The 12,515-nt window shown below is 33.0% G+C and overlaps 1 protein-coding gene across 1 annotated transcript in view; it reads right to left on the reverse strand.

Moving 5' to 3' along the window:
- Positions 1-12,515, reverse strand: part of LRP1B (LDL receptor related protein 1B) — a gene marked incomplete at its 3' end in the record, with an annotated part of 1,847,377 nt that overhangs the window by 602,150 nt on the left and 1,232,712 nt on the right. Inside the window, exons 28-29 of the mRNA XM_081262419.1 lie at positions 9,938-10,069; positions 8,418-8,645 (exon numbers count right to left, since the gene is read on the reverse strand). Of these exons, the coding sequence (XP_081118545.1) occupies positions 8,418-8,645; positions 9,938-10,069 (360 nt within the window). The remainder of the gene's footprint in view (positions 1-8,417; positions 8,646-9,937; positions 10,070-12,515) is intronic.

Raw genomic sequence — 12,515 nt, forward strand, 5'->3', positions numbered from 1 at the left:
AAATTAGCTAACCCTCACCAAAACCAAATGCTGAATGATTTCTCTGATTTAAGGTTGCTGATTCATAATATGCTGTGGAGGGGGGGAAGGGATGGGAGGATTAAATGAGCTCTAGACAGGGCAAAGGAAAGGGTAAAAGTGGAGGGACCGGAAGGGAGGGAGAATAGGGGTAGGAAAGATGGTGGAATGTGATGGTCATCATTACCCTCAGTACATGTAAAAAGACATGAAGGATGTGACTCTACTTTGTGTACAACCAGAGATGAAAAATTGTACTCTATATGTGTACTATGAATTGTAATGCATTCTGTTGTCATACATGACAAATGAAAATTTTAAAAATATATGAAAAACAAATTAATGAATATAAATGTTAAATTTTTAAAAAGCAATTTAAAACTTTTCAAAAAAATCTATTTTTACAGTCCTTTCTCTAGGTACAAAACCAAAGCAGAATTTGTGAGTAGTTCTGTCCTTGGACAAGAGATTACTAGCTTAAAAACCAAATATCCACTGATCAGATAGTTATGAGAGAAATAAAATTAAATTGATATCTTATTAATAATGCCTAGCTTTTTCTCCATTGGTAGCAAATTTCACTCCTCTATGGAGATGGAAATTGCTCAGTTCAAGCCCTCCCTCATAATTCCCATAATAAGTTCATTATCATAAGATTCAAACAAGAAAAAAATAAAGAAAAAGAAAGAAAGAAAAAGAAAACACACAGGAATAAATGAAACAGAAAACTAACAGTAAGGAGAGAAATAAACAGTAAGTTTAAACCTACAAAATTTTCACATTTATAAATTTTTATATGTAGGATTAAGAAATATGAGTAGAATATTAAAAAGTAAAAGGTGTTTCAGAATAATAATAAATTTCCAATAAATTCTTTTAAAGTCATTTTAGAAAATATAAATCAGAGTCAAAATATAACTTATAGTATTAAGAAGTTATTCACTGATATAGTGATCAGTAGCTTAGATACTGTTCAATCAGCAAACTTCCAGACAATAAGAAAGAAGGTAACTTCAATTAGTGCAGAGATAAGAGAAGACCCAGGTAGCTGAATTATAGAATGAACGTTGTAGCGTATATAAGCAGGGTATACCAAAGACAGAGTAGGGAGATGAGGTTAAACAAAATTGAGATAATATTTGTGGCTTTTTCCCTTGAACTCATGAAAGACAAAAATCTAAAAAGAGGCACAATAGATTTAAGGGGGTGAAATAAAAATAAGCATTTTTAAAAATAAAAATGTAAGGAGAAAATAAATGTAAGAAGGACAAAGGACAAATGTTCTAAGTAGCAAGAGAGCAAAGAGTCATCACCAAAAAAAAAAAAAAAAAGGCATTTAGATAAATATGAGGATTCTCATACACTAATGGAAGCCAAAAGATAGTGGGATAATACCTGCAAAGAGGCAGAGAAAATAACTTTTGATTTGAAAGATTGTAATCAACAAAATTACCCTCCAAACTACAATTCAACAACAAAAACTGATTTAAAAATGGGCAAAAGACTTGAACAGATATTCCTCCAAAGTGAACACTGAAGCATCCAATTACTATCTATCTGTGCTTTGCATCAGGGAAATGTAAATCAAAACTACAATGATCACTTCAGTAAGAATGACCATTACCCAAAACACCAAATATAACAGGAAACATTTGCATACTTTTGGTGGGAGCACGAATTAGACTAGGTATTATGAAGAACTGTACAGAAATTCCTGAACAAATGAAAAATAGAACTATAATATGACAATAATCCCACTTCTGATTACATATCCAAAGGAAATGAAATGTTATGTTGAATATCTGCATTACCATGTTCATTGCAACATTATTCACAATAGCAAAGAAACGGAAACAGCCTGGGTGTCCATCAACTGATAAATGGATAAAGAAAATTTGGTACGTATGAACAATGTAATACTATTCAACCATAAAAAAGGATAAATCTTGTCATTTGCAACATGGATGGAACTAGAGATCAATACAATAAGTAAAACAAATCATGCATGAAAAAGACAAGTACAATTTAATGTCACTCCTATGTAGAATATACAAACAAAAAAATTGATCTCATAGAAGTTGAGAATTGAACAGTGGTAAGGAGGCTCATATATGGATACTAATTATAATTAGATGTGACTGAGAAGTTTCTGGTGTGTTATTGCACAGTAGTATTTTTATAGGTGATAATAATAATGCATCATATAATTCATAACACTAGAAAAATGATTTAAAGTATTTTTATTACAAAGGAATGACAAATGATTCGGGATATAGATATGTTTAACATGATTTAAATTAAGCATGATATACACATACTTCAAGATATCACATGGTACCCTATAAATGTGTATGGATTTTGTATGTTTTGTGTATGGATTTTGTGTGTTTAAGATTTTTAAAAGTTAAAATGCACTTAAGAAAACAATTGGTGAATTTGAGGAGAAATTGGAAGCCTTACATGCTGATAGTGGTAATATAAAATAATGCACCCACTGTGTAAACAGAATGGTGCTTCTCTGTCCTCAAAAAGAGAATTACATATGATTGGCAATTCCAATTTTGAGTATATACACCAAAAGAGTTGAAGACAGAGTCTTGAGTAAGCAGATGTATTGCCATGTTGAAGTAAAATTATTCTCAGTAGCAAAACTTGAAGCAGCCAAACTGTCCATGAATATATGAATGGATGAACAAACATGGCACACACACACAGTATAATACTATTTAGCCTTAAAAAGGAAGGGAAATCTGGCACATGCTACAACATGGAGAAACTTTGGGGACCTTATGCTAAGTGAAATAAGCCAGTCACAAAAGACAAATGTTGTATGATTTCACTCATATGAGGTACCCAGAATACTTAGAGAATGGCAATTGCTAGAGGTTGGTGGGAGGAAGAAATGGAGAGTTTAGTTTAATAATCATAGTTCTAGATTTGCAAGATGAAAAGATTTCTGGAGAGTGAGTACATAATGTAAATATTCCAGATAGAATGTATAACATGGTGTGAATTTTTAAAAAATCTCATGGAATAAAACAAAGTAGCATACTTATATTTCTGAACTAAAATATAAAGAATAAACATGAAGTGTGGACTGTTAAGTCCAACCTAGCAACTGTAAATCCATAAATCCATCCAATGTCAAGGATGCGTATGGTTGTTGTCTGCTTTTCCTTTCTTTCTCTCTTTCTTTCTCCCTTCCTCCCTCCCTTCCTCCCTCCCTCCCTCCCCCCCGCTCTCTTAATCAGATGTTGAAAAAAACATCTGTGATGTTCTTGCACCAAAAAGCTTCCCGAGTGAAAATGAAAATTGAAAATTCTGCTCAGAGATAAGCAAAACAACAGATGTTCCCTATCAAAACTTTCTACTTTAATTCAAGGCGTGTTTCCAAAATCTAGAACTCACTGTTATTACTGACCTGCTTTCATTACTTTCATTCTCTCTGTACTAATTTTCAGAATTGTGTTTATATTCAAGCATTGTTATTACTGGGTACAACTAAATATAGTATCTTACAACATAGAGGGAATGAATCTTTGCTACTCACTGACAAGATAATTATTGGCATAAGTGGAAAACATTCCAAATATGAATGGATATCTACTCCCAAATAGGTTCAGTTAGATTTAAACTAACATTCAGAATTACATTTTATGTAGTAACAATGTGACCACAATGTCTTCGGTTAAAATGGTCTCTACATTTGTAGGTAAAAACAAAACACATGACTGTGTGATGTTTCCTACCACATGAGACAGTATTCTTTACATAAATAAACAGCTATATTTCCAATTTATAATTATCTTTCCTTTTACCCATTTTAACTTTCTGCTTAACTCAACCTAATAATCCTGATAACTCGAACAGTAGATTAGTATTAAAAAGATACTTGCTCAAGCAATTATACTTACCCAAAGTAGTCCTTACTTTCATTTTTCAAGTAGTGCTTTAAAATACACAGGAGTTGCCCTTTCCAATAAGAATTAAATTCTGTTGACAGTGGCCTAGAATCTCATAAAATTGCCAAAATGGCCCTAAAAGCTTATTCTCATATTTCAGAAAAATCAGCCAAAGCCTGGGCAAGAGGGTGCACTAACCTGGGTACTTCACCAGGATGCTATTAGGTCACCTCTGCAGAGATGGCCAAGTGTATGTGAAGTGAATGGCAGGAAGGAATACTATACACTAGCCATGTAGTTATAATAAACCTCTTTCTCCAACATGCTGATGTTCCTAATTTGTAAACGAAAAGGACACTGAAGGAAAAAGAGTTCAACCTGGGAACCAAAAAATCTGAGACCAAATTTGGATGCAAAAGAGTTCTGGTACTTCCAAGAATATCAAACCTGAACCAAATTCTTCTTCATCTATCAAATGAGAAAGCAATCTATACCTCAAAGTATCCTATAAGGAATAAATGTTACATAAAATAAAATAAAGACATTGTGAATAAAAATGTGAAAGGCCAACACTGATATTGCTCGTTTGTATTAGGAATTTAAAGGTATGCTAATGTATTTCTTTTTTCTCAATGTGTTACTTACAAGCAGTACTTTTTAATTTGGGGGAAGGATCTTTTATCTAATAAAGTATAATTCTGAATAGTACATGAATACTAGAAGGGAAGGGGCAATTGAGTTTGTGGAAATACTTAATAGGACAACACCCACAGGTGATGCAATTAGTCACCAGTGACTAGGATGAAGTCCCAAACCCTCTCTTATTGTAGAGTAACAAATATGACAAAGTCTCTAAAGATGTGGCCCTGAGAGAATATTTGCCTCCATCAATTCTTCACTTTCACTTTGAGGCATAATTTTAGCTTCTGGGTGTTTATTTTTTTTTTCATCTGCTGAATGGAAATAATTCATTCATAATAATAGATTTGTATAGATTAAATAAGAGAATGGAAACATCACATTAATGACATAGAATTCTGCATCACATCAGATCTGTAAGCCCAAGAACATCAATGACTGAAAAATATTTGGATCACATAGTGAGATAAGTAGAAAAATAATTGCTACTAGAGGACAAAACTTCAGTCCAGTAACAAGAACTCTGTCTTCAATTCTTAGCGTTATATTTTTCTTAGCATAAAATAACCTTTTTTAAAAAAAGGAAATAATACATATATGTATGTATGTATGTATGTTGTATGTTATGATTTAGATATGAGTTGCCCCCAAAAAGCTCATAAGAAAATACAAGGAATTTCAGAGGTGAAATGACTGGGCTATGAGAGCCATAAGTAATCAGTGCATTAATCCACTGGTAAGGATTAACTAGGTGGTAACTATAGACAGGTAGGGTTTGGCTGGAGAAGATGAGTCAATGGGGTCATGCCTTTGGGGTATATATTTTGTCCCTGGTGAGTGGAGTTCTCTCTGCTTTCTCTTGCCATGTCCTGATCTTCTTTCCTTCCAGCATATGTTCTGCATCACCTTAGGCCCAGAGCAAAGGAGTCAACCATCTATGGACAGAGACTTATGAAATCTTGAGCACCAAATAAACTATTGTTCCTTAAAAATTGTTCCTCTCTGGACTTTTGGTCTCAGAGACGGAAAAGCAGACTAAAACTGTATGTTTGTATGTACACACCACATTTATTTCTCGTTGTTAAATTATGCAATGAATGTGCCTGTAGTCACGTATTAGGATTTGTCCTCATAAATGAATTGGACCTGCTTCAAGCTGCTTACAGCAAATAAATCAAGTGGGCGATACATGAATTAAACAGAGCTCATAGTTTCAGGATATGGATAATGGTAAGGTGAGCAACTATTCCTCCATCCCTTCAGAATGCGTGAACCAATCAGTATTTCCCTCAGAAAATAATCCCCTTGGGAAGAAAATAGTGGGAGATAGTTGCAACAAAGGATGCATTAGGAGCTCACTTCACATTAAGTGAGATGACGGAAGATTAAATAAAGTTTCACAAGAAACAGTCTTAGAGAGAGAGAACAGCTAAAGGAGAAAATACAGAGGTCAACAGTGTAAGAAGTAGGAGCATGGTCTCCAGAGAGTCAGTCACAGCACCTCAAAGATGAAAGGATAAAATAGAGTACAATTACTGTGGGATTTGAGATGCTTTGATGAGCTCAGAAGCTGAACTGTCAAAAGTTCTTCTCAAGTTTGGTTGCTAATGGAAAGGTGTATCAATCCTTAACAAGGTTTCACTACGGAAGAAGAAGGCTACAACATTCATCCTGTGAAGCAAGCCAGAAAAATTAAGGAGGTATCCTTGATGAGGCCTGTCCCTCCACTTTCAGGTCCAATTGTTCATTAAGATCCTCTGTATTTGGGCTCTTTGATATCTCTAGAGTCTCTCCCTAGTCCAAGTTTCTATCATCTCTTTCCAGTACCACTGCAGCAGGAGATAGCCTGTCTGTTCCAGAGTGTGTGATATACCTCTCTCAAACCAGAACATCGTATTAGACATAATAGCTACAGTGACCTTTCACAAACAAAGCAAATGCATTCGCCACCCTCTTTAAAACACTTCCCTAATTACACTATTTAAAATATAACACAAAAAAATCAACAACTTATTCTAAGATTGACATCATTTGTTTTCTACTACATCAGCTTGTATGGGTAAATCCCACTCATTCTGTACTTTGTTTTCTTCATTCCATATTAGTTCCCCTTCAATATATTCTCATATCCTAATATTTTGAAAATGATTGAATTAATAATTACTTATATGGATGAGTATATGTGTTAAATACTAGTGATAAAATATTAGTGCTAAAATTTTGGTTAACTTGTAAATTGTCTGCTAAATGGAAATAAATCATTGTGATTTTTCTCAAAGAAAACTAACCAAACACTGCAACTGTATACAGAAAATTGTCCCCACACACTTTTTGCATAATCTTCATCTATACACAATTCAGAGAGCCTTTGTCAAAGTATTTTATATTCATGATAAAGTTGCTTGGTTATTTCCTGTTATATTGTGATACATTTTTTGTGGGAGGTATACCTAATTTATTATCCTTTTACTGGTCTTTCAAGGAGTTTAATTGCTTTCAATCAGGTACTATTATATGCCCACACATACCTTGTAAAAAAAATCCACCACAAAGAAGAAATCTTTTCATTAATTTTTTTATAAAAACTCCCTTCTTTGAGCAAGTTTTAAATTATTATTTGAATAAGCTTATAACCAAGTCACTCAGGAAGTTGCTTTAACAATACTAACCTTAGATCAACTAGCCTAAATACAAGAGTACTTTAGTAGTCCAATAAAGTACTGCTCAGATTTAACAGTGGCACTCAAGCTACCCCTCTAGTATTCCATATAAAGTCTTTTGAAAGAGACTCTGAATTTAAAACTTATCCTTCTTTTATTAAGAAGTTGATCATTGCTAAAATGCAATTTGATCTTACATTTTCAGAGTACTTCAAAGCATTAAGTGATTTGGTAAATCAACATGGATTACTACACTTTCTTCCATTCCTCTCTAAATCCCTGGAGAAACTATGCCTCATTTGTATTTGCAGTGATAGCAAACAGTAGGTGCTCAATGAAAACTCATTTAATCATAATATGCCAAAACGTAAGCAAATATTAGAATAATTCAATGCTAAATATTTATAGTTCAGGCATAGCATTTACATGTATATCTTACTTAATTTATACTTTTTTGTACCAGCAATTGAACCCAGGATCACTTAACCACTGAGTCACATCTCTAGTCCATTTTTAAACTTTGTTTAAAAAAGTTGAGACAGAGTCTATGTTGCTTAGGGCTTCCTTCACTAAATTGCTAACAATGGTTTGGAACTCACAATCCTCCAACCTCAGCCTCCTGAGGAGCAGGGGTTATGGGTATAAGCCACCACACTTGGCTTTAGCTATGCTTTCTGTGACAAGGAAAAGTAATATATATTTTTAAAAGTTAGTTCAGCATTTACAAAGGACCTATGATTCAACATGCTGGGTCAGGAGATGGGTAGGAACAATTTTCCTGTCTAATTTGCATAGTTGCTTTCCATATAAATACGTACAGTGAGAACTTTATAAACTTAAGTCAGAAGAGGAAATCAGTCCTTCCCAATATCTTCTATTACCTCTGTAAAATTGTACACCCATCAGCAAAAGTCTTTAAATCCATTCATTTAGATATCTCTAAATTTTAAGATTATTCTGAATTTTTTTTCTTCTCATGGAAGCAAATTTGTAGTTATCAGTCTGCTGTGTGCCATTTAATTAGAGCATTCTACAATTATAAGGATAGAGCATGTTACTGAATCTCTGAATAATCAATTCCAACTTTTAATTAACACTATAGAGTAGAACAATATGGAAAGAACATTAAAAAAAGACTTGTGATAATTATAAGTTGAATAATACACACTTTCACACTTATAATCTGCAGATCTTTTACCTCTTGAAATAACAGTTTCTAACCCAGTTCCATTAATAAAAGCCCGTTTGATGGTTTGGGTTTTGATATCAGTCCAGTATAAACGTTCTTCAGAGGCATCAAAGTCTATCACAGTAACATCATCAATATCAGGGACTGTAAAGGCCGTGATAAAGTTAAAATATGGATTGTCGATATCCACTCCTCTGATTTCAGAGCGCCTTGCGTAAAGGAGAAATTTTTTCATTTCTAGAAAAGGAATAGAAATGGAATGTTTTTCTCATACATGGTTGACAAATTTGAAAAAGACTAGAAATTCTAAGGTATTACTTTTTAAATAAATCACACAGTTTTAAAACCAAAATAATAACAAATATTTGATAAAAACATTAATGCAGAAAACATTTATATATTCTAAATTAAGGTACTCAATAGAAACAAAGAAACAAATTACAGTCCTTCAGTCATTATTATTTAGCTAGAAATGCCAAGAAATGCTCATAATTGACCTGATTTTAAAATTTCAATCAAACTTCTTAAAATACATAAAGGCTATACATTTTTTAAAAACACATTTTTATATGATTATTACAATATTTCATTGCATTGAATGGTTTTTGAAGTAATCTATAAACATTTTTCCTCAATTGTCACTCAATAAAATAAAATTAGTCATTGCTTTCAAAAATCCTTTTTGTGGTTCCCCTATTAAAATTAGGGCTTAACAAATTCAAAGTACAGTTTTATTGTAAGCTTTTGTAAATTTGTAGTAGCTAACACTGTGAGGGGCTGAATCATTTTTACTTCCAAAGTTATTTTTCTTGTACTCAGTCAAATAGAAATAGGAGTTACCAATGGTCTATTTTGTTTTCCTCTATGAGTTATTAATATTTGAGACATATTATTATTATATGAAATTAAAGTCACGTGTACCTAAAGTCCTGAATTAAGTTTTGCTGAATAATTCTCTTTTCTTCCCTTAATATTAAGTAATTGCTTTACAAATAAATAAGAATTATTAACAAAAAATACTCTCATTTTTATTCACAAATATCATGTTTTGACTTAAATATTAAAAAAAAAAACTTTTCCATGTTATATATTTTACTTCATTTTATACCTTTCAGGTTAATAATCCTCTACAAAATGATGCTAAAGTGACTTTCAAATAAGAGCAGGAGATTAAAGCTGTTAAGTACTTCTTTGTTATGCAGGTTACTTACATCATCATTTTCTTATAATGCACTTTTACTTACGAAATCTCCCTGCTTTGCAGAGATAAATTCTGCTAACACACCAAATAAGAAAGTAGCAAGAAAAAAAAATGAATAAGGTAATAAATAGCAAAGTGCAACATTTCACACATTTTAAAAATTTGTCACTCTCTCCAAAAGTAGATGAATCATCAATAGTGGCTGGAAATAGCAACAACTAATTTTTTTTAAGATGTTAAAATCCTCTTCTACTTTCCTTTGAGTAAGATCTAATATACTTTGAAAGAATTCAATTTGGACTTTAGGTAAGAACTCTATGAAATTTACCATAGCAGGTCTTCTTGTCTGAGGAAAGCTTCATCAGGTGGGGGCAAGCACAAGCGGCACTCCTATTATGATTGATCAGACACATGTGAGAGCAGGGCCCTTTGCCGTCATTAACTGCACAAGGATTGGGAGCTGTAATTACACAGTGAAATATTAACAGTGAAGATGGAAGAATGTATTAGGGAACCTCTGAGGTTGACAGGGGTTATTCACTTCATGATTCAAGGTAAAGGTTCCCATGTAACACCCATTACTGGGGTGATTAATATGACGATAATAGGCAATCACAGACAGCTGTTACCTTACTAAAAACATTTTCCCCCTCAAAGATAACAAGAAAGACAACTTCCTTAATTTCCTCTAAGATAAAGAGCCTTAGACGCAAAGGCTTTCAAAGGTTTTGGTCTGACAATCAGGAATAATTACTAAATCTCATATTTAATAAACTCACATAGACTATAAAATAACCTGGTCATTAAGAATTTCAATGAATACTATTATTTTCCTAATCTCCCTTTTTGCCATAGCATAAAACTCCCACAACTTTCGTAGGAAACTGCTCTTACATATACACCCTTACTTCAAGTCCCTTTTTTATTATGATTTATTTTTTCTGTATCAACTGATTTTTTGAGGAAGTTTGCCCCATACACATACTTGCTAAATTTCATTGTATAAATAACTCATAATATTTTCAAATTTATCATGGGATATCAAATTTTCAGTTCCAGGTCATGGTCTTATTGTTTTGTGTTTCTTGTTCTATCTTGACTATTGAATAAGATTTTACTTTCAATTAAGCCATAACTACTTTTTCTCCCCTGTGGTACTGAGGATTGAACCCAGGGCCTTGTGCATGTGAGGCAAGTACTCTACCAAATGACCTATATCCCCACCCCCCAATAACTACTCTTTAATCTTATTTTTAAAAGCCTGTTTAGTAGAGTAAGGTGTGTTTTTGTTTTGTTTTGTTTTTTTGTACTGAGCTACTAAATTGAAGGAAGAAAAATTAGACCTTCAGACCTCACTAGGAATATTTCAGTTTTGACTAATGAATGTTATCTTTTTAACAGGCAGACCTGTTGCTCTGAGAAGTGACAGGGTTCAGGACATGCTACCCCCAAATATGTCACCTTGCCGTATTGAAAAACGGCAGAGGCAGAGAGGTCTCTCTGACCTTCTCCTCATCCTTCTTTCCTGAGGCAGGTCATAAAACTTATAAAGGATTTCTGACTTTTCCCTGAAGCAGTTGATGAGAATCTCATGTATGAATTGCACTCCACATACCCAGAGGAAAGAAAGAAGTATATCCTCATTTCTGAAAAGGCCTCAGAAAAATCTGAACAAACAGGTCTCCCTAGGTTCCCCCTAGCTTATTACCATTAGCTCTAACCACATGTGTTTAATTTTAATTCTCCATAGCTGCCTAGTGTTCATCAAACCTAGCATAAAAATACACAAATTTTACCCATTTCTTTGTTTCTTCATTTCCTCCTGAAGGATCCTTATCTATAAAACCTTGTATGAGACTGGGTTTTTCTCTTTTTAATCTTTTATTATAGTGACCTTAGTCAAGAACCTAGTATGGGTAGTGAAAAAGGATATCTTTCCTCTATGACAACAGTTACAGTTAGTCTTCTAAGGTTTTGAAACACAAAGAACAAAATTATCAAGGAACTATGACTTTAGAGGATATATGAAATAACTGAATTTGATAAATAATCAGTGTGGATTAGGCAATCTGCTGAACTCCCCACATCAAGATGATAAAAGTAATGCATCTCATTGCATTTGTTAAAAAGAACAAATAAATAAAGATCCCCAAAGAACTCTATTCTCCTAAGAAAATCCATTAATTTAACAACAACAAAATATTAGCAAAAAGCAAAAAGTTGTCCTGGAGATTCCTTAGTGTGATTCACACAGAGAAAGCACCAAATAGTATGCTCTTTCTTACCATTTAGTTTTGTCTGTTGTAATTTGAGTCCCTACGGGGCTTCAGTTTCCCTAAACTATATTGCAGGAGAGGAGGTCAAAGAAGAGGTGAGGTTAGAGAACTATTAGGGTTACTCATGTGACAGGTAGCAAAAAACCCCTCAAATTTCCCCCCTCTTGAAAAAGATAAAAGAGAATGAGGAAGAAGAAGAACAAAAGAAGAATGAGGACTAAAGGAGAGGAAAGCAAAAGAAAGGAGAAGAGATTGATTCAAAAACAATGATCCAGAAGATGATTCCTCTTAGGGAAATTAAAAGCAAAATTTATGACAGTAAAATGACAGGTCCTTGAATTTCACTTTGTATATAATTGTTTTTAGCCTAGAATCATACCACCTGTTAGCATGCTACAATTATGATAAAACACATTTTTATAATTGAAGATATTAAACTATATGCATAGAAAAAATTACATTGACTTTGTAAATCAGTATCTATATTAATAATAATACTGTAATGTATAAGTCATAATATTTGATGCTTCACAGCTTGAAAAATTCTCAAAGAATTTTTACTTTACCTTTTTATCTTTTCTCACTTTGAAATAATGGCAGCACAATTCACAATAGCTAAACTGTGAAACC

The sequence above is a fragment of the Spermophilus citellus genome, assembly GCF_964194105.1.
Source record: "Spermophilus citellus genome assembly, chromosome: 11".
NCBI lineage: Eukaryota > Metazoa > Chordata > Mammalia > Rodentia > Sciuridae > Spermophilus > Spermophilus citellus.